At 52.3% G+C, this 19,419-nt stretch overlaps 1 protein-coding gene across 1 annotated transcript in view; it reads left to right on the forward strand.

Moving 5' to 3' along the window:
• The window catches only part of CDK13 (cyclin dependent kinase 13), a 116,302-nt gene that overhangs the window by 75,054 nt on the left and 21,829 nt on the right, over positions 1–19,419 (forward strand). The window contains exons 7-8 of the mRNA XM_075315138.1: positions 7,009–7,065; positions 7,851–7,952. Of these exons, the coding sequence (XP_075171253.1) occupies positions 7,009–7,065; positions 7,851–7,952 (159 nt within the window). The remainder of the gene's footprint in view (positions 1–7,008; positions 7,066–7,850; positions 7,953–19,419) is intronic.

The following is a 19,419-nucleotide window of genomic DNA, read 5'->3' on the forward strand; positions in this document are numbered from 1 at the left end:
TTCCAAATGTTTTTGTATTTAATAGGGAGGAGGGGAAAGGTGGATTAGAATTTTTATTTATTTTTAAGACTTAGTATTTATATTTTTAAAAACATCTAGTTTAGCTTTGAACTTACGATTGTTTGATTGCTTGTACTATATGATGCAGTTGACTCCCTACTCTGGAGTCCAGGCACAAACTCTTTAAGGGAACCTGTCACTTGGAAAAAGTCTGTTAACCCGCAGATATGGGGTTAATCTGCCGGTTAATGGCAACGTGAACCTGCCCGGCACCTGCACATTACACCCTGCTGCTGGGAGGAAATTAACGTTATTCCTCCCGCAGTAAGCCCAGTTTCAGTCATGAGGGTGGCACCGGTGTGGGTGCAATCACCGCTCTGTGTATGGAGAGCAGCGGCTGTTATCTCGCCCCCCACACACTGACTGACAGCCGCTCTGTGTTATTGGAAGTTGTCAGTTAGTGTAGGGGGCGTGTTTAAGGCCACAGCTCTCCATACAAAGAGCGGTGTCTGAGCCTGCGCTGCTCCATGACCGAACACTGCTGGGAGGAATAAAGTTAAATTCCTCCCAGACAGTGGGGCTCAATATGCAGGCGCAGGTCAGGTTCAGAATTCCGTTAACCTGCAGATTAACCCCATATCTGCAGGATACTAGCATTTTTGCACGTGACAGGTTCCATTTAACAGTAATTCATCAAGGCAGTTTTGGGGGCTTTCCATAAACTATAAACCCCCCCGAGGCTCGGTGCACCAATCCACCGACTTGTTTTGCATGCCTTTTCCCTATCTCATTAGTGAGTGACATTGCTGAGCTTTCTCTGGTAAGCCAGAGCTGTCAAACACCAGGGTGCGAAGCGGGCATGCAAATCCAGTGGCCAAAACAGAGCACCGAGCCTCTCAAGAGTGCACCATGCACAATCATTTACATGTTTTATTAAACTTTTGATTATTCTAAACACAGTCAGCAATTAGTGTAATAATGGTGTTTTGTTTTTATCCCCAGATAGGGGCTATAATATGCATTTAGCTCAGGTTGATAGACGCCCTTTAACATGTAATGGAAACCACTAAATAATGTTTGGATTTCTATTCTAAAATATTAACTTTTATTTATTGATGGGTCAATCTAACAAATTGTGGTATATTCCATACTGCATTTCATTATTCTAAAAAATAACTTTCTTTATCGTTCCTTTGGGAGACCCAGACCATGGGTGTTTAGCTTCTGCCTCCGGAGGACACACAAAGTACTACACTTAAAAGTGTAGCTCCTCCCTCTGAGCCTATACACCCCCTGGTAGCCAGTCCTAGCCAGTTTATCGCTTTGTGTTCAGGAGGTCATACATCCACACATGCATTCTCATCTGATTGTTTGTTTGACTTTTGGAAAGAGTTTGAAGAAAAGCGGGTCCATGTCTGGACTCCCGGCATGTCCCTTCTCACCCCACTGTGTCGGCGGTGTTGTTAAGGTTGATTTACAAGGCTGCAGCCTTACATGCCGCGCTCCTTCACCATCCCTTCTGGGCTCTGGCTTGAAGTGGGAGCCAGCACGGTCTCCATGCCTGGCAGGAGTCCGGTCTCCATCCACAGCCCCTTGAGGATTCTGTTGGACCGGAGCACTCATCCCCAGGGACATGGCCCTGCGTCTCAGCAGCTAAGTACCTGAGACGTTTATGTTGGGGGTCCCGGTTCTTTATTGTAAGGGGAGAGTATGCTGTATATGATTGTTTTTAACTTTTCCGGCGGGTTCTCCAGCTTTAGCCTGAGAACCGCGCCGATGGTGCCTGCTTGTCGGCCTCGCCGCTTAAATTTAGGCCCCAGCTTAGCCGGAGGCCTAGTTTCGTTTTCCTGCCCTCGCATGTCACTCATGCAGAGGGACAGGTTCGGCTCCTCCCGGCGGCCGTTCTACACAGGGGAGGGACACTCCCCACTGCTGGGGCGTCCCTCCTTCCCGGCAGGTCTCTATAGCCCTCCAGTTCCCGCTCTTTTATAGGAACGCCCCTAGTCCCGCCCCCTCCATTTCTCAGGCAGAGTTCACTCTGCTCTGGGACATCCTGCATTCTGCATCTCTGCTGAGGTGCTGCGCTCTGGGGGACCGGGCTTCGGGATCTGGAGGGCACACAACACCGCGCTCAGCGGTCTGGTAAGCCACAGCCGGTCTCCGGTTGTGGACCTCTGTATATTCTCCCTGGGGTTCATTCTCTGCAAAGTCCCCACTCCAGCAGCATGTCTCACACAAGGAGCAAGGCTCCAAAGCTTTATTCTGCATGCACTGCCTGTAAGCTCCTGCTGCCTGAGCCGAGCATTTATCCACACTGTGATGGTTGCTCTAACTTGGCGGTGCCACAGCCTGGAGTCTCACCCCCAGTGGTCTCTCAGGCTGCTGCTGCACCTGTGATTGAACCCCCGGCCTGGGTAGAGTCCTTTTCTAGGTCCATATCCCAGTCATTTGCTGAGTCCATGGGACTTTTGTCCAGGACTTTGATGAATATGCATCAACCCCCCTCTCAGGGTGCCTCTAATACTCTTGACAGAGGACTCCTATCCTCTGACCTCCGTCCATCGGAGCTCACAGAGGATTCATCATCTGATCCCAGACCCCGTCCTTCTAAGAGAAGGCGCAGGGTTTCCTCCCCCTCCCCATCCCACGGCTCTGCCTCAAGAGCTGACTCTCAAGATGAGGAGGATGCCCTCACTGGGGGCTCGGAGGCTATGTATCCCATCGATTTCTCTGAGGGTGACTCAGATCTTAGTGATTTGATTGCTTCTATTAATTCTGTGCTGGATCTCAATCCGCCAGTATCAGAGGAGCAACTCTCTTTGGCAGAAAAACATCAGTTTACCTCGCCTAAGAGAGTGAAGAGTGTGTTCTTTAACCACTCCAGTTTTCAGACCGCTGTGACCAAACCCAGGGCCTGCCCTGACAAACGCTTTCCAAAGCGTGGTTCTGATGACCGGTTTCCATTTCCACCTGAGGTGGTCAAGGAGTGGTCTCACTCCCCAAAGGTAGACCCTCCGGTGTCTAGGCTATCAGTCCGGACCGTTGTGTCGGTGGCTGACGGCACCTCACTTAAGGATTCCACTGACCGTCAGATTGACCTTCTGGCCAAATCTGTGTACGAAGCTGCGGGGGCTGCGTTTTCCCCGACTTTTGCAGCAGTGTGGCCTCTCAAAGCCATCTCTGCTTCTCTAGAGGAGATGCATTCCCTCACCAAGGAATCTATGCCTGAGATGGTTACCTTAACTGCTCAGGCTTCAGCCTTTTCATCTTATGCCATGTCTGCCATGCTAGAGGCTGCTCACCGCAGTGCGGTGGCTTCAGCTAATTCTCTTGTTATCCGCAGGATTTTGTGGCTTAGAGAGTGGAAGGCAGATGCTTCGTCCAAGAAGTTTCTTGCTGGGCTCCCTTTTGCTGGTTCATGGCTGTTTGGTGAACAGCTGGATGAAATCATTAAAGAAGGTACTGGCGGGAAGAGTACTTCCATGCCACAAACCAAGACCAGGAAACCCGCCCAGGGTAGGAATCAATCGAGGTTTCGTTCCTTTCGTTCCTCCAACTGGTCATCCTCTAAGCCTTCCGCCTCGTCCGCTAACTCAGCCAAGGATCAGAAATCCAACTGGCGCCCAAAAGCGCGTCCGCAGAAGACCGCAGGAGGTTCTGCCACTAAGGCAGCTTCCTCATGACTCTCGGCCCGCTCCAACCACGTCCTTAGTCGGTGGCAGGCTCTCCCACTTTGGCGACGCTTGGTTAATGCAAGTCTCCGATCAGTGGGTGAGAGACATCATATCTCACGGCTACAGGATAGAATTCTCTTCCAGCCCTCCAAACAGATTTTTTCTCTCAACTCCCCCCTGCTCCAAGGCCGCCGCCTTCTCGCAGGCCGTGGCGTCCTTGCAGGCAAACGGAGTGATTGTCCCAGTTCCCGCTCAGGAACGGTTCAGAGGTTTTTACTCAAATCTCTTCCTAGTTCCAAAAAAGGACGGTACCTTCCGGCCCATCCTGGATCTCAAGCTTCTCAACAAGCATGTCCGGGTGCGGCATTTTCGCATGGAGTCTCTGCGATCAGTCATTGCCTCTATGACCCAAGGGGAGTTCCTGGCGTCCATCGAAATCAGAGATGCCTATCTACATGTGCCAATCGCAGTGTCACATCAGCGTTGGTTACGTTTTGCGATAGGAGAGGATCATTTCCAGTTCGTGGCTCTCCCCTTCGGGTTAGCCACGGCCCCTCGGGTATTCACCAAGGTCATGGCGGCAGTGATTGCGGTCCTGCACCTCCAGGGGTTAGCAGTGCTTCCTTATCTGGACGACCTTCTGGTCAAGGGTACATCCAGCGCAGACTGTCAGCGGAGTGTTTCGCTCACTCTCGCCACCCTAGCCCAATTCGGGTGGATTGTCAATCTTCCCAAATCCACTCTGACTCCGACCCAGAGTCTCACGTACCTAGGGATGCAGTTCGAGACTTTGCCGGCACTTGTGAAGTTTCCCTTAGACAAACAGCTGTCACTCCGGCTAGCGGTGCGCTCCGTTATTCCCTCAGGCGCCTGATGCAGGTGCTGGGTCAAATGGTGGCTTCCATGGAGGCGGTTCCCTTTTCCCAGTTCCATCTGCGTCCTCTGCAGCTGGACATTCTCCGCTGTTGGGACAAGCGGCCTTCCTCCTTACAGAGGTTAGTGGCTCTGTCGCCACGGACCAGGACCTCTCTTCAGTGGTGGCTTCGACCCCTCTCCCTGTCCCAAGGGCGCTCCTTCCTGGCTCCGTCCTGGGTGATTGTCACCACGGATGCCAGCCTATCCGGCTGGGGAGCGGTACATCTCCACCACAGAGCTCAGGGCACTTGGACTCCGTCCGAGTCAGCCCTGTCAATCAATGTGCTGGAAACCAGAGCTGTGCTTCTAGCTCTCCTAGCCTTTCACCACCTGTTGGCGGGCAGGCACATTCAAGTCCAGTCAGACAACGCGACAGCGGTTGCCTACATCAATCACCAAGGCGGGACACGCAGCCGCCTGGCAATGTTGGAGGTCCAACGCATTCTTCAATGGGCGGAGGACTCCAAGTCCACCATATCCGCAGTCCACATCCCTGGCGTAGAAAACTGGGAGGCAGATTATCTCAGCCGTCAATCCGTGGACGGTGGCGAGTGGTCCCTGCACCCGGCAGTGTTTCAGTCAATCTGCCGCAAGTGGCATCCTGTCACAACAACAAGGTTCCGGTTTACGTGGCTCGCTCCCACGATCCTCAGGCCTTCGCCGCAGACGCTCTGGTTCAAGACTGGTCCCAGTTTCGTCTGTCCTACGTGTTTCCCCCTCTAGCTCTCTTGCCCAGAGTCCTGCGCAAGATCAGAATGGAGGGCCGTCGAGTCATCCTCATTGCACCGGACTGGCCCAGGCGAGCTTGGTATCCGGACCTGCTCCAACTGTCCGTGGAGATGCCGTGGCATCTTCCGGACCGTCCAGACCTGCTCTCGCAAGGTCCGTTTTTCCGCCCGAATTCTGCGGCACTCAAATTGATGGCGTGGCTCTTGAGTCCTGGATTTTGACGGCTTCTGGTATTCCTCCTGAAGTCTTCTCCACTATGACTCGGGCCCTTAAGTCTTCCTCCGTCAAGATCTATCACAGGACTTGGAAAATTTTCTTGTCCTGGTGTCGCTCTTCCGGCCATTCTCCTTGGCCATTTTCGTTGCCGACCCTTCTGTCTTTTTTACGGTCTGCAGCTAGGACTGTCCCTCAACTCTCTCAAGGATCAAGTTTCAGCTCTATCAGTGCTGTTCCAGCGGCGTCTCGCCCGGCTGGCTCAGGTCCGCACCTTCATGCAAGGTGCGTCTCACAACATTCCGCCTTATCGGCGGCCCTTGGATCCCTGGGACCTTTAACTTGGTCCTCACGGTATTGCAGAAACCCCCCTTTGAGCCTCTTGGGGAGGTTTCTTTGTATCGTCTTTCTCAAAAGGTGGCCTTTCTAGTTGCCATAACTTCTCTCAGGAGAGTCTCTGATTTGGCTGCGCTCTCCTCGGAGTCACCTTTTTTGGTTTTTCACAAAGACAAGGTAGTTCTCCGTCCGACCCCGGACTTTCTTCCTAAGGTGGTCTCTCCCTTCCACCTTAACCAGGATATTTCCTTGCCTTCCTTCTGTCCGGCCCCTGTTCATCGCTTTGAGAAAGCGCTGCATACTCTAGATCTGGTGCTTGCTCTCCGGATTTATGTGGCTCGCACCGCTGCGCTTAGGCGGTGCACCTCTCTTTTTGTGCTAACCACAGGGCGGCGCAAGGGTCTCTCTTGGGCTTTTAGGCACCAGGCTACGGCTCAACAAGTCTGTCAGGCTGCCACTTGGACTAGCCTGCATACCTTTTCGAAGCACTACCAAGTGCATGCTCATGCTTCGGCAGATGCGAGCTTGGGCAGACGCATCCTTCAGGCGGCTGTCGCCCACTTGTGAAGTTAGGCTCTGCCTACTTCTTAGTTTTTACTGTTTATTCCCACCCAGAGACAGCTTTGGAACGTCCCATGGTCTGGGTCTCCCAAAGGAACGATAAAGAAAAAGAGAATTTTGTTACTTACCGTAAATTCTTTTTCTTATAGTTCCGTATTGGGAGACCCAGCTCCCTCCCTGTTGCCTGTTGGCAATTTTCTTGTTCCGTGTGTTATCACCAGCTGTTGTCGTGGACAGAGTCTCTGGTTGTTCCGGTTCTTACTCGGTTCTACTTGTGGGTGGCTATTCTCCTTCAGCTTTTGCACTAAACTGGCTAGGACTGGCTACCAGGGGGTGTATAAGCTCAGAGGGAGGAGCTACACTTTTAAGTGTAGTACTTTGTGTGTCCTCCGGAGGCAGAAGCTAAACACCCATGGTCTGAGTCTCCCAATACGGAACTATAAGAAAAATAATTTACAGTAAGTAACATTCTCTTTTTTCCCATTGGGAACAAAACTAGTTGTTCATTACACTTAAAAAGGACAGTATCTGTGTCGAATCTCTCCCATTATGTGTAATCTTTTTATTTTTTTTCCACAAGGGGGCAGATTAAGCTTGCAGATTTTGGACTTGCGAGACTGTACAGTTCAGAAGAAAGGTGAGTTTTGAGCTTTTGAGTAGTATTAAAGGGAACCTGTCACATCATTTTTCTTTATTAAACTGTGCCCATGTTACTGATGCAATGTGCCTCACGACAATGGTGTTCTCAAACAAAAGGTCCCAGTATTCATCTAGAAAAACAAACAAACCACTTTTTATCATTCGATAAAGGCATCACAGAGCTTATCTTTCAGTCATGGGGATAGCGCTTTGTAGAGTTTGTCATGGTCCTCTTCAAACTATGCACGCCATTGCAGTCTTGATTGCTGTGAATGGTCCGGCCTACGTGCATAGGTTTTTGAGCATGCACGTATATGAAATGAAGCTGGGAACGTACACCCAGATTCAGTGCGTATGCCCAGGGCGCTGATGGTCAGTACGCAAGCACGGGATTTACTAGGTGATTGCCATGACGTCCGGACAGTCCCGACAATGAATCAGACTGCGAAGGGTGTGCATAATTTCAAGAGGATCGTGACTGAAACACTACAAAGCGCCACCCCGATGACTGAAAGAGAAGGTCTATGATGCCTTCACCTAGTGATAAAATTGTTTTTTTTATTTTTAAGGGAAATACTGGGAACTTTTGCTTGAAAACACTATAATTGATGCACATTGCATCAGTAACAAGACATTGGGGCAGGTTAATTAAGAAAAATGACATGACAGTTCATTTCTGCTTAAATGAACCAAAGTGATCCTTCCATTTTAGTCTGTGCTGGAATTAGTCTTAACTCTTATTTTATTTTTTTTTTTTAATCTGCCTATTTTTTCTTTTTTCAGCCGGCCTTATACTAATAAGGTCATTACGTTATGGTATCGCCCTCCTGAATTATTGCTTGGAGAAGAACGTTATACACCAGCTATAGATGTCTGGAGCTGTGGGTGAGTAGATGCCTCTTTTATAAAATGACTAGTAGTAGTCGGACTTAAAGGCTATATATGGGACTTCAACTGGAACCTGTCAGGTCCAATATGCACCCAGAACCACGAGCAGTTCTGTGTGCATATTGCAAATCCCTGCCTAACTGACCCAGTGTAGACTAGCCCACATAATGAGATATTTAAAAAAGTACTTCTAAAGATCCTTTTATGATATGCCAATGAGCGCAGGGACTAGTCACAAGGGCATTATTTTCCTGACTAGTCCGCCCTCTTAGCTATTCAGTGGCTAGCGTCATCAGTAGTGGTGTGCATACCTGAAGCCAAGACGCATACACCTGGCTTCATAGTGTGCATGACCGGAAGTGCTGGGACGTCTGATCATGCGCACTTACCGAAAACCAGCGTCAGAGGCGGTGACCACAGACACAAGAACGCACATCCCCACTATATGACGCTGGGCATTAGGTAGTGAGTAACATGTCGACACGCCCCTGTGGGTGTGCTAACCTGTTAAGAGGGCAGACTAGGTGGGGAATATAACGCCCTTGCGACTAGTCCCTGTGTTCATTAGCATATCATAAAGGATCTTTAGAAATACTTCTTGTAAGGCCGGTGTCACACTTGCGAGAGTCTCGCGTTGCATCACCCGTCACGGACTCACACTCTCCTCACGAGTGTCTCAGCTGCATAGAGATACATGCAACCGACACGCTCCTGTGAGGAGAGGGAGAGTCCGTGCCGGGTGACTCGCGCGAGATACACGCGAGGCAATCGCAAGTGTGACACCGGCCTAAAGATCTCTTTTTCTCTATCGTTTCATTGGGGGACACAGGACCATGGGTTATGCTGCTGTCACTAGGAGGCTGACACTAAGTAGACATGAAAAGTTAGCTCCTCCCTAGCAGTATACACCCCGAGCCGGAGGCGGGCTCAGATCAGTTTTTAGCTTAGTGTCGTAGGAGGCTGATGTGGGCCGTCTCGGCCCCCCTCAGCCAATTGTTTTTTTGCGTTTTTTCTACTATTTCGGCGCCGCTCAGCGCTCTCATACCTGCCTTTTTCTCTATGCAGGTATTTTCGTCACTCTTACTTCGCAGCCCTGTCGGTACCACTCCCCAGGGTCGCAGGGGTTTGAGATCTTGGGCCCTCTCCCCCGTTCGCCCCCGCTGGTACCACTCCCGGGGGTGTTCGTGTGGGCAGGTTTGTCGTGGGCACCCCTGATTCGCCCGGAGGTATCACCCCAATGGGCCTACAGGGGCATTCAGCAGGGATGGATTATGGCAGCGCGCTGTGTTTTGATGGGCCCTCACCGCTGCTCTCTGCTGCTGGGGGCTCCTTCCCCCATCATGACGTCCACTTCCCTGCCTTTTACACGCTCTCTCCCGGAGTATGCTGTCTCCCAGGGCGAGGGCACTGTTCACAGGCAGGGGCTGGGTGCCCTGCCTGCACCGCTTTCATTGCTGGACCTCCGCCGCCGAGTCAGGTAGGATCGTTCCCTGCTCCCTGCCCTCCTCCTCGGCCGGCTCCTAACTTTAGTCCCCGGTCTCGGCCTAGCCGCGCTTGCACCTTAGCCACGCCCCCCGCCGCAGCGCTGTGACCGCCGCTTGTCTGGCCCAGCTTCCCCCCACCCTGCAGCCCCCTGGCTGAGAGTGGGGGCGGTTACTTTCGTTTTCTTCGCGCCGATTCGGCGCTCCTCCCCCAGCCTGCTCCAGCGTCCCCGCGCCATATTGCTGTTTCTCTGAAGCTGCAGCGCCGGCGTTTCCATATTGCACCGCATCTCTGGTAGCTCCTTCCTCCAGGATCCCTCTGCTGGGCTGGTGGGCGGCACACAGGACCGGGGTAAGCTCTGCTCCTCAGGAGTAGCCCTCACTAGACAGCGTTTTTCCCTTAATTAGGGACGAGTTAACCCTCTCCTGTCTCCTTCCTAGCAGCACCAGGGAGAGTTATCCTTTCACCATGCCTAATACTAAGTCCACCCGTCCCAAGCAGGCCCCCTTTGCCTTATTCTTTGCATGCTCCTCCTGCAAAACCAAGTTTTCCCACGGCCAGGACGAGCCACTATGCTCCGTCTGTTCTGATAACGCGCAGCACCTGCAGGACCCCTCGGCCGACGCTTCTGAGACCGCAGCGCCAGATGCTGCAGGCCCCTGCGTCCCGCCCTCCCCCGCATGGCTAGCGTCACTGTCCCAGTCCGTAGAGTCCCTCTCTGAGGCTTCTCGGACCATCGCGCAAGCACTGCGCCTGCTGCCGTCGCTTACCCAGACGCCTGCAGACCCGACGCTACCGCCGCCGGAGCAAGTAAGCCCCGTTGCAGGGACCTCCTCGGCTGCGCAGAAGCGTACCCGTAAGGTATCTTCTTCAGACTCTTCGCAGGTTTCACCTTCACCACCAGGGCCGTCCCATCATTCCTCCCGGGAACATTCTGACTGCTCCGATGATGAAGACGATGCAGCACCCGTGCTGGACGCTGAGCAGGCGGCTGATATTCGGCGTATGGTGAATAGCCTGGTGGAGGCAGTGAACCAGACCCTAAAGGTACAAGTGGACCCTGTCTCCTCTCAGAGCACCCAAGTCTCGTTTAAGCGATTGAGGCGGCCACAGAGCACTTTCAGCGGACATCCGGAATTTGCCGACTTGCTGCGCACCCACAGGCAGCAGCCAGACAAGGTATTTACCAGCAGCAGGTACATTAATCTACACTATCCTTTTCCAGAGGATCTTAAAAAGGACTGGGCGGGCTCTCCTGTGGTCGACCCCCCCAATCTCCCGCCTATCCTCTCACACAGTCCTTCCACTCACTGACGGTACGTCCCTCAGAGATCCCACGGACCGTACTATTGACAGGTTGGCCCGTTCCGCCTTCGAGGCGGCGGGCACTTCCCTCTCACCAGCCTTTGCCTCGGTTTGGGTCGCGAAGGCACTGATGTCCTGGGCAGACACGCTACGCGGCGGACTCCGAGCAGTTTCTGCCAATCCAGATCTGGTCCTCATCTCCTCGCAGATTACCCTCGCGGGTGAGTATCTGCTCAACGCAGCCCTAGCATCTGCCAATTGCGCGGCCCAGGCCGCCAGCAACAACGTGGCCATCCGCCGAGCACTCTGGCTCCGTTCCTGGAACGCGGACGCGGCCTCTAAGAAGTCGCTGACTTCTCTGCCTTTCCTAGGGGAACGTCTTTTTGGAGAGAGACTGGACAAGTTGATCTCCGATGCAACGGGGGGAAAGAGTACATCTCTCCCCCAATTGCGCCCCAAGCGCATCCTAAATCGGCGCCCCGCCGCTCGTTTTCGCCCCTTTCGCAGCTTCAACTCCAATCCCCAGCCGCGGAAAAGCCGCTCTCCTCCGAGAGACAGGAAGACCCCGTCATTCAAGACCAATCCCGCCTGGCGTTCACGCCCCCGCCAGCCCACGAGATCCTCTTCCGGTTACCACCGACGTTCCTCCAAGTGACTCGCGGTCGGCGCGCTCCAGCGCCGGACTAGTGGGAGGACGTCTGTTGCGCTTCCAGCATGTGTGGATCCCCCTGACCGCGGATGCCTGGGTCAGGGAGATCATCACATCTGGCTACAAAATCGAATTCGACTCAAGGCCGCCGAATCGGTTTTTCCTTTCCCGTCCTCCCGAAGCTCCCGCACGAGCGCGTGCGTTTTTTCACGCCATAGACTCCCTCCTTCAAGCCGGGGTCGTGGTGCCAGTTCCCCCCGCAGAACGTTTCAGAGGGTTCTATTCCAACATTTTCGTGGTCCCCAAGAAAGATGGGTCCGCCCGCCCCGTCCTCGACCTAAAGCTGCTAAACAGGTCGGTGAGGTCGCGGCCGTTTCGGATGGAGTCACTCCGCTCCGTGATCGCGTCCATGGAGATCGGCGAGTTCCTGGCATCGCTGGATATTCGGGACGCCTATCTTCACATACCTATAGCCACCTCTCACCAACAGTTCCTCCGCTTCGCGATAGCGGAGGATCACTTCCAGTTCACGGCTCTTCCTTTCGGCCTCGCATCCGCTCCCAGGGTCTTCACGAAAATCATGGCGGCGGCCATGTCCGTCCTCCATTCCAGGGGTGTCATGGTCATCCCGTACTTGGACGATATGCTCATCAAAGGCTCGTCGTTCAAGGATTGTCGTCTGGGGGTTCAGGTCACGATCGACACCCTCTCCCGGTTAGGGTGGCTGATCAACCGAAAGAAGTCCTTTCTGACCCCGGGCCGGCGGATCACCTTTTTAGGCATGGTATTCGATACCACCCAAGGTCGGGTTTTCCTCACACAGGAAAAGATTTCCTCTCTGCAACAAGGCATCCGCGTTCTCCAGCGCCAGCGCCAAGTTTCCATCAGGTTCGGCATGCGAGTCCTGGGGCGTATGGTAGCGGCAATGGAAGCCGTTCCCTTTGCGCAGTTCCACCTCCGGCCCCTCCAACTAGCCTTGCTGAAGGAATGGGACAGATCTCCCTTTTCCCTGGACCGCAGGATCCTTCTTTCGCCAGAGACCCGCCACTCACTCAGCTGGTGGAGCAATCAACGCAATCTCACATCAGGAAGGTCATTCCTCCCGCTCCACTGGAAAATAGTGACCACCGATGCCAGTCTCCAGGGCTGGGGAGCCGTGTTCCGCCATCACACAGCTCAGGGCCGTTGGACGCCGCGGGAGAGCTCTCTCCCGATCAACATTCTGGAGATAAGGGCCATTCGGCTAGCCTTGCAGCAGTTTCGGCACCTAGTTCAGGGTTGCCCGATCAGGATCCAGTCGGACAATGCGACGGCGGTGGCGTACATCAACCACCAAGGAGGCACAAGAAGTGCCGGGGCGATGCGAGAAGTCAGGAAGATTTTGCATTGGGCAGAGCGTCATCACTCTCTGATCTCAGCGGTCCACATCCCGGGCGTGGACAATTGGGCGGCGGACTTCCTCAGCAGGGAAGGCCTCGCGTCCGGCGAATGGTCTCTCAATCAGGAAGTCTTCAACCAGATCTGCGGCAGATGGGGCGTGCCAGATGTAGACCTAATGGCCTCCAGGTTCAACCGTCAGGTACCGCAATTCGTAGCACGGTGCCGCGACAGCTTGGCGTTAGGAGTCGACGCACTCACCCTGCCATGGGGCCAGTTCAGTCTCCCGTACATCTTCCCTCCACTTCCTCTAATCCCGAGGGTCCTCAAGAAGATCAAGGCGGAAGGAATACCAGTAATCCTGGTGGCTCCGGACTGGCCCAGGCGAGCATGGTTCGCAGAACTCACTCAGCTCCTCGCAGACACCCCTTGGCGTCTTCCAGACCGTCACGATCTTCTTCAGCAGGGACCCCTTTTCCATCAGAATTCAAGGGTTCTAAGTTTGACGGCCTGGCCATTGAATCCTGGGTTCTAGCTCAGGCTGGTTTCGCTCCAAGAGTGATACAAACAATGATTAAGGCCAGGAAACCTTCTTCTTCAAAGATTTATTACCGCACGTGGAAAGTCTTCTTCAGGTGGTGCGAAGAGAACAAAGTTTCTTCTCCCCTCGCCTTCTCTCTTCCTTCGCTATTGGCATTCTTACAGTCCGGCCTAGATGCGGGTCTCTCGCTAGCCACACTAAAAGGCCAGGTTTCGGCTTTGACAATTCTTTTTCAGAAGCCACTAGCCTCTCGCCCGCAGGTTAAGACCTTCATCCAAGGAGTTGCCCACCTAGCCCCGCCTTATCGTCGCCCTCTAGAACCATGGGACCTTAATCTAGTCCTAGGGTCCCTTCAGGGTCCTCCCTTCGAGCCTCTGCGAGATTCTTCCCTTTCTCACCTATCTTGGAAGGTAGTGTTCCTCGTTGCCGTCACTTCTATTCGAAGGACGTCAGAACTGGCAGCTCTTTCTTGTCGTGCACCCTTTCTGGTTTTTCACCAGGATAAAGTGGTTCTCCGGCCAGATCCCTCCTTCCTTCCGAAGGTGGTCTCCTCGTTTCATCTAAACGAAGAAATTGTCCTTCCGTCCTTTTGTCCTGGACCTTCCCACAGCTTGGAGAGGTCCCTGCACACCCTGGACCTAGTGCGCGCCCTTAGGATCTACATCTCCAGGACCGCGCCGTTCCGTAAGTCGGATGGTCTGTTTGTTCTTCCTTCGGGCCCCAAGAGGGGTGAGGCGGCATCCAAGGCCACAATTGCCAGATGGATCCGTTCCGCCATATCTGAGGCCTATCGGATTCGGGACAAGTCTCCGCCTCGGGGGGTAAGGGCTCACTCTACCCGAGCGGTGGGAGCCTCTTGGGCGATTAGGCATCAGGCGTCGGCCGATCAGGTCTGCAAGGCCGCCACCTGGTCTAGTCTGCACACCTTTACCAGATTCTACCAAGTTCACACTCAAGCATCGGCAGATGCGGCTTTTGGGAGAAAGGTTTTGCAGGCGGCAGTTGCACACTTGTAATAGGGTGACAACATTCAGTCGTAATGTATGCCCGCCGGGGGAGGTCGTTGTTTATTCTCCCTGCGGCGGTGCTTCGATATTCCCACCCAGGGACTGCTTTTGGACGTCCCATGGTCCTGTGTCCCCCAATGAAACGATAGAGAAAGAAGGATTTTTGTGTACTCACCGTAAAATCTCTTTCTCTGAGTCTTCATTGGGGGACACAGCACCCACCCTGCTTGGTTGTTGTTGTTTTTCATTGCATTTGCCTGCCATTTTCAGGGTCTTGGGTTCATAGACCACCTGTTCGCACGGCTGCATTAATTTAGTTATAACTTTGTTTTATGTATGGTGATTCGGGTACTCCTCCTACTGCTTCTGCACAAACTGATCTGAGCCCGCCTCCGGCTCGGGGTGTATACTGCTAGGGAGGAGCTAACTTTTCATGTCTACTTAGTGTCAGCCTCCTAGTGACAGCAGCATAACCCATGGTCCTGTGTCCCCCAATGAAGACTCAGAGAAAGAGATTTTACGGTGAGTACACAAAAATCCTTCTATCTATGCTTCTATAGCCTGGGACGGTTAGACAGGGATTAGCAATATCCACCCAGAACTGCTTGTGGTTCTGGGTGCGTGGGGAATCTGATAGTATTACTTTAAAGAAGAAAAAAAGTGACAAAGCAGTAACAGGCAGGTAGCTGCTACCTACTTGCCTGTTGTGCCCAGCGCTGTTCATTGCCTGTGCAGAGCTGACCGCTCCTGCCGGTGATACAATGGCTTTTTCAACACAGCAGATGCTTCTTGTCCGCTCTGCTCTATAGATATGGAAGGATAGCTGACGTCACACTGATGGTCGCCTCACCCAGTTAGGCAGCAGGGAGCCGGCTGTCAATCAGCATGACGTCTGCTGTCTACAGAGCGGAGTGGATGCGAATCTGCTGTCAGCAAAAGCAGCTGAATCGCCTGCAGGAGCGAACAGCGCACCTACTTGCCTATTAGTACTTAAGCGCTTTATTTTATTTATTTTTTTAAAGTCCCAGATATACTCTTAAACTGTGCATACCCAAAAAGTGGCAGACTTTCCTGAAATATATGTAATTAGTACATATTAGATGATTTCCCTTAGTATTACAAGGGCACAGGTGTTTCTTTTTAGCTGAGTGAGCACAGAACCTGGCGAGATCCTTTATTTTGAGTGATCCCACCTTTTGAAGTGAGACCCAATACTATACAGAATCTGAACAGCAGATTGTGCTCAAATTGGACTTACCAATCCGTCATTCTGTTGCGTCTCTGGTCAATAGAACATTTTCCTATGGTGAATTTTTGAGACAAAAAATATAGCTAAAGTTTGGTTAATTCTTCAGTGAATCCCCATGAGCAGTGAATTAACGAAGTCCAGAGCTGGAATACATTTTCCTCACCTCTACTAGGAGCCTGAACCTTATTACAAGTGGATACTAAAGGAAGTTGGCAGGGAGGTTGTTACAAACAGATCTACTGTGGATGTCGGCTTGGACAAATCCTCCCTGATTTGGAAATCGAAATCAAATACATTTTTGATATGACCGCCCTTTGCTTTCAAAACGGTATCAATTCTTCTATATATACCGTATTTTTCGCTTTATAAGACGCACTTTTGTTCCCCCAAATTTTGGGGGAAAGTAGGGGGTGCGTCTTATAAGCCGAATATACGGGGGGGGGGGGGGTATATATATATATATATTAGTATGTATATATATATATGTATATATATATGTATATATATATGTATATATATATGTATATATATATATATATATATATATATATATATATATATATATATATATATATATATATATATATATATATATATATATATATATATATATATATATATATATATATTTAGTATGTGTATATATATATAGTATGTATATGTACACTGCAGGGCCCAGGGGAGCTGGGAGCGCTGTGCTGGGGGCAGGGGAACGCTGCGGCGGCAGCATTTGATCTCCTGCTCCCGCTCATATAATATGCACAGCCGCTGTCAATCTCCGGTGGTGCTGAAATCGCACCGCAGTGACGGGCTGGGGGAGCGGTGCATATTATTTGTCCCTGCGCCCCCCTGTGATGGCACATGCCCCCCTGTGTTAATTTGGCCCCCAGGCTGCTGCTCATTCTAAAATAAAAAAGCTTTACTTACCCCCTCCAGCGTTTCTCCCCGTGTCCCTGCTTCCACTGTGATCAGGCAGGCAGAGATCTCGGTCTGCTGTGCCGATCACATGACCGCACTGAGAACCAGGAAGTAAGGAAGAGAAGCACGGAGGGATACAGGAGGGAGATAAACGCTGGAGGAGGTAAGGAAAGAGGGTTTTATTTTACTATGGGCAGCAGCCTGGGGGCGATATCTAACACAGGGGGACTTGTGCGATTTATATAGGGGCCATGGGCAGCACTATGGGGGCAATATCTAACACAGGGGGACTTGTGCGATCTATATAGGGGCCATGGGCAGCACTATGGGGGCAATATCTAACACAGGGGAACTTGTGCGATCTATATAGGGGCCATGGGCAGCAGCATGGGGGCGTTGTCTAACACAGGGGAACGTGTGCAATCCATAGGGGACCATAGGCAGCACAGGGGAATGTATGCAATCCATAGGGGGCCATAGGCAGCACAGAGGAACGTGTGCAATCCATAGGGGACCATAGGCAGCACAGGGGAATGTATGCAATCCATAGGGGGCCATAGGCACCACAGGGGAACGTGTGCAATCCATAGGGGGCCATATGCAGCACAGGGGAATGTATGCAATCCATAGGGGGCCATAGGCAGCACAGGGGAATGTATGCAATCCATAGGGGACCATATGCAGCACAGGGGAACGTGTGCAATCCATAGGGGACCATAGGCAGCACAGGGGAATGTATGCAATCCATAGGGGGCCATAGGCAGCACAGGGGAACGTGTACTATCCATAGGGGGCCATAGGCAGCACAGGGGAACGTGTGCTATCCATAGGGGGCCATAGGCTTCACAGGGGAACGTGTGCTATCCATAGGGGGCCATAGGCAGCACAGGGGAATGTATGCAATCCATAGGGGGCCATAGGCAGCACAGGGGAACGTGTGCCATCACAAGGGGGCTATATTCAATATAAGGGGGCCATATCCAGATTAAGGGGGCTAATTTTAGGATGGGGGGCTATGAGGGACATATACCCTATATGATTTGTTAAAGGGACACTGGCATTATAAGATGGACCCCATTTAACATTAAAAAAAAATTCTCTTTTCCTTCACCAAATTTGGGGGTGCGTCTTATAATCAGGTGCGTCTTATAAAGCGAAAAATACGGTACTTGCACATTGTTTTGGAAGGAACTTGGCAGGGAGGAGATTCCAAACAACTGGGAGAGATAGCCACAGATCTGTGGGTGTAGGCTTGTCCACATCAATTTGTCTCCATGTTAATCCCACACTGACTTGATGTTGAGATCAGGACTCTGTGTGGGCCATATCATCACTTTCCGAACTCCTTGTTTATATTGCATAATAGATAAGGATCTGTCTGTATTTCTCAGCATTCAGGACATCATTGATCTTGACCCAATTCATAACTCATTTGCTAAAATATAGCTCCAAATTTGAGGCACTCCACCATGCTTCAGTGTTGTCTGTAGACACTTGTTATTGTACTATCCAGCCGTTGAACAATTAAACTGCATTTGACTTGTCAGTCCAGAGCATCTGCAGCCATTTTTGTGTACAGCAGTTCCTATATTTCTTCGGCGCTCTATTGGGAGACCCAGACGATTGGGTGTATAGCACTGCCTCCGGAGGCCACACAAAGCAATTACACTAAAAAGTGTAAGGCCCCTCCCCTTCTGGCTATACACCCCCAGTGGGATCACTGGCTCACCAGTTTTCTGCTTTGTGCGAAGGAGGTCAGACATCCACGCATAGCTCCACTGTTTGTAGTCAGCAGTAGCTGCTGGCTCTATCGGATGGAAGAAAAGAGGGCCCATATAGGGCCCCCAGCATGCTCCCTTCTCACCCGCGGTGGTGCTTGTAAGGTTGAGGTACCTATTGCTGGTACAGAGGCTGGAGCCCACATGCTGTTTTCCTTCCACATCCCCTGGAGGGCTCTGTGGAAGTGGGATCTTGCCGGCCCCCAAGCCCTGGGGCCGGGCTCCATCCACAGACCCATAGAACCTGCTGGATTGGGAGCGGGAGTGCCGTTCAGGGACAAGGCCCTGCAACTTTCAGGTACTCTGTGTCCCCGGCAGGCACGGACACTCTCAAGGCTTGCTGAGTGTTATAGTGCGCCGGGGACAGTAGCGCTGTACGCTGGGGGTTAGGTCACTGCAGCTTTGCTGAGTGACGTTATATGTTGGGAACTACTGCGCCGACCGCTCCTGGAGCGGCGGCGCAGCTGCGACTTGTGGTGCGCCGGGGGCTTTGCGCCGACCGCGCTTTTACGGCGGCGGCGCTTCTAACTTTAGCCCCCGGCTTCTGCGGCCTAGCGCCGCTTCGTTCCCGCCCCCACCCTGTCAATCAGGGTAGGGGAGAGACGCTGCTCAATGGCAGCGCCGAGGGCTGGAGCTTTATTTACATGCTCCAGCCCTATCACTAGGCACAGGGGGAAGCAGACTTCCCGCTCTTCGTCGGTGTACGCCCAGGGCCCGCCCCCCCTCTCCACAAGGACGCCGGCAGCCATTACACATGCGATCTGGCTGGGGAAAGGCAGCAGGCTCTGGGAGACCCAGACTAGAGGGATTTCTGGCGACCACACACCGCTCCTAAGCGGGCGGTAAGCTGCACAGTAGTGCTGGCCCCACTAGTGCCTCAGTGATATATTAGTGTACTTCTTGCTTGGTACCATATATATAGATATATATTTATATAGTGCACTGTAAGGTCGCTTCTTGGCTGGACACCCTGTACTGCTCTGAGGAGGCAGCAACATGTCATCCGCAAAACGCAAGGCTGCCAAGGCACGGGCTGTGTGCACTGTTTGTACTGCATGTGGGGCTGATCTACCGGCAGGCTCCAATGATTCACATTGTGTGCAATGTTCAGTCCCAGTGGCACTTCGTCAGCCAGAGCCTATTGTGGTGGTAGCCCAG

The sequence above is a fragment of the Anomaloglossus baeobatrachus genome, chromosome 6, assembly GCF_048569485.1.
Source record: "Anomaloglossus baeobatrachus isolate aAnoBae1 chromosome 6, aAnoBae1.hap1, whole genome shotgun sequence".
Classification (NCBI taxonomy): domain Eukaryota; kingdom Metazoa; phylum Chordata; class Amphibia; order Anura; family Aromobatidae; genus Anomaloglossus; species Anomaloglossus baeobatrachus.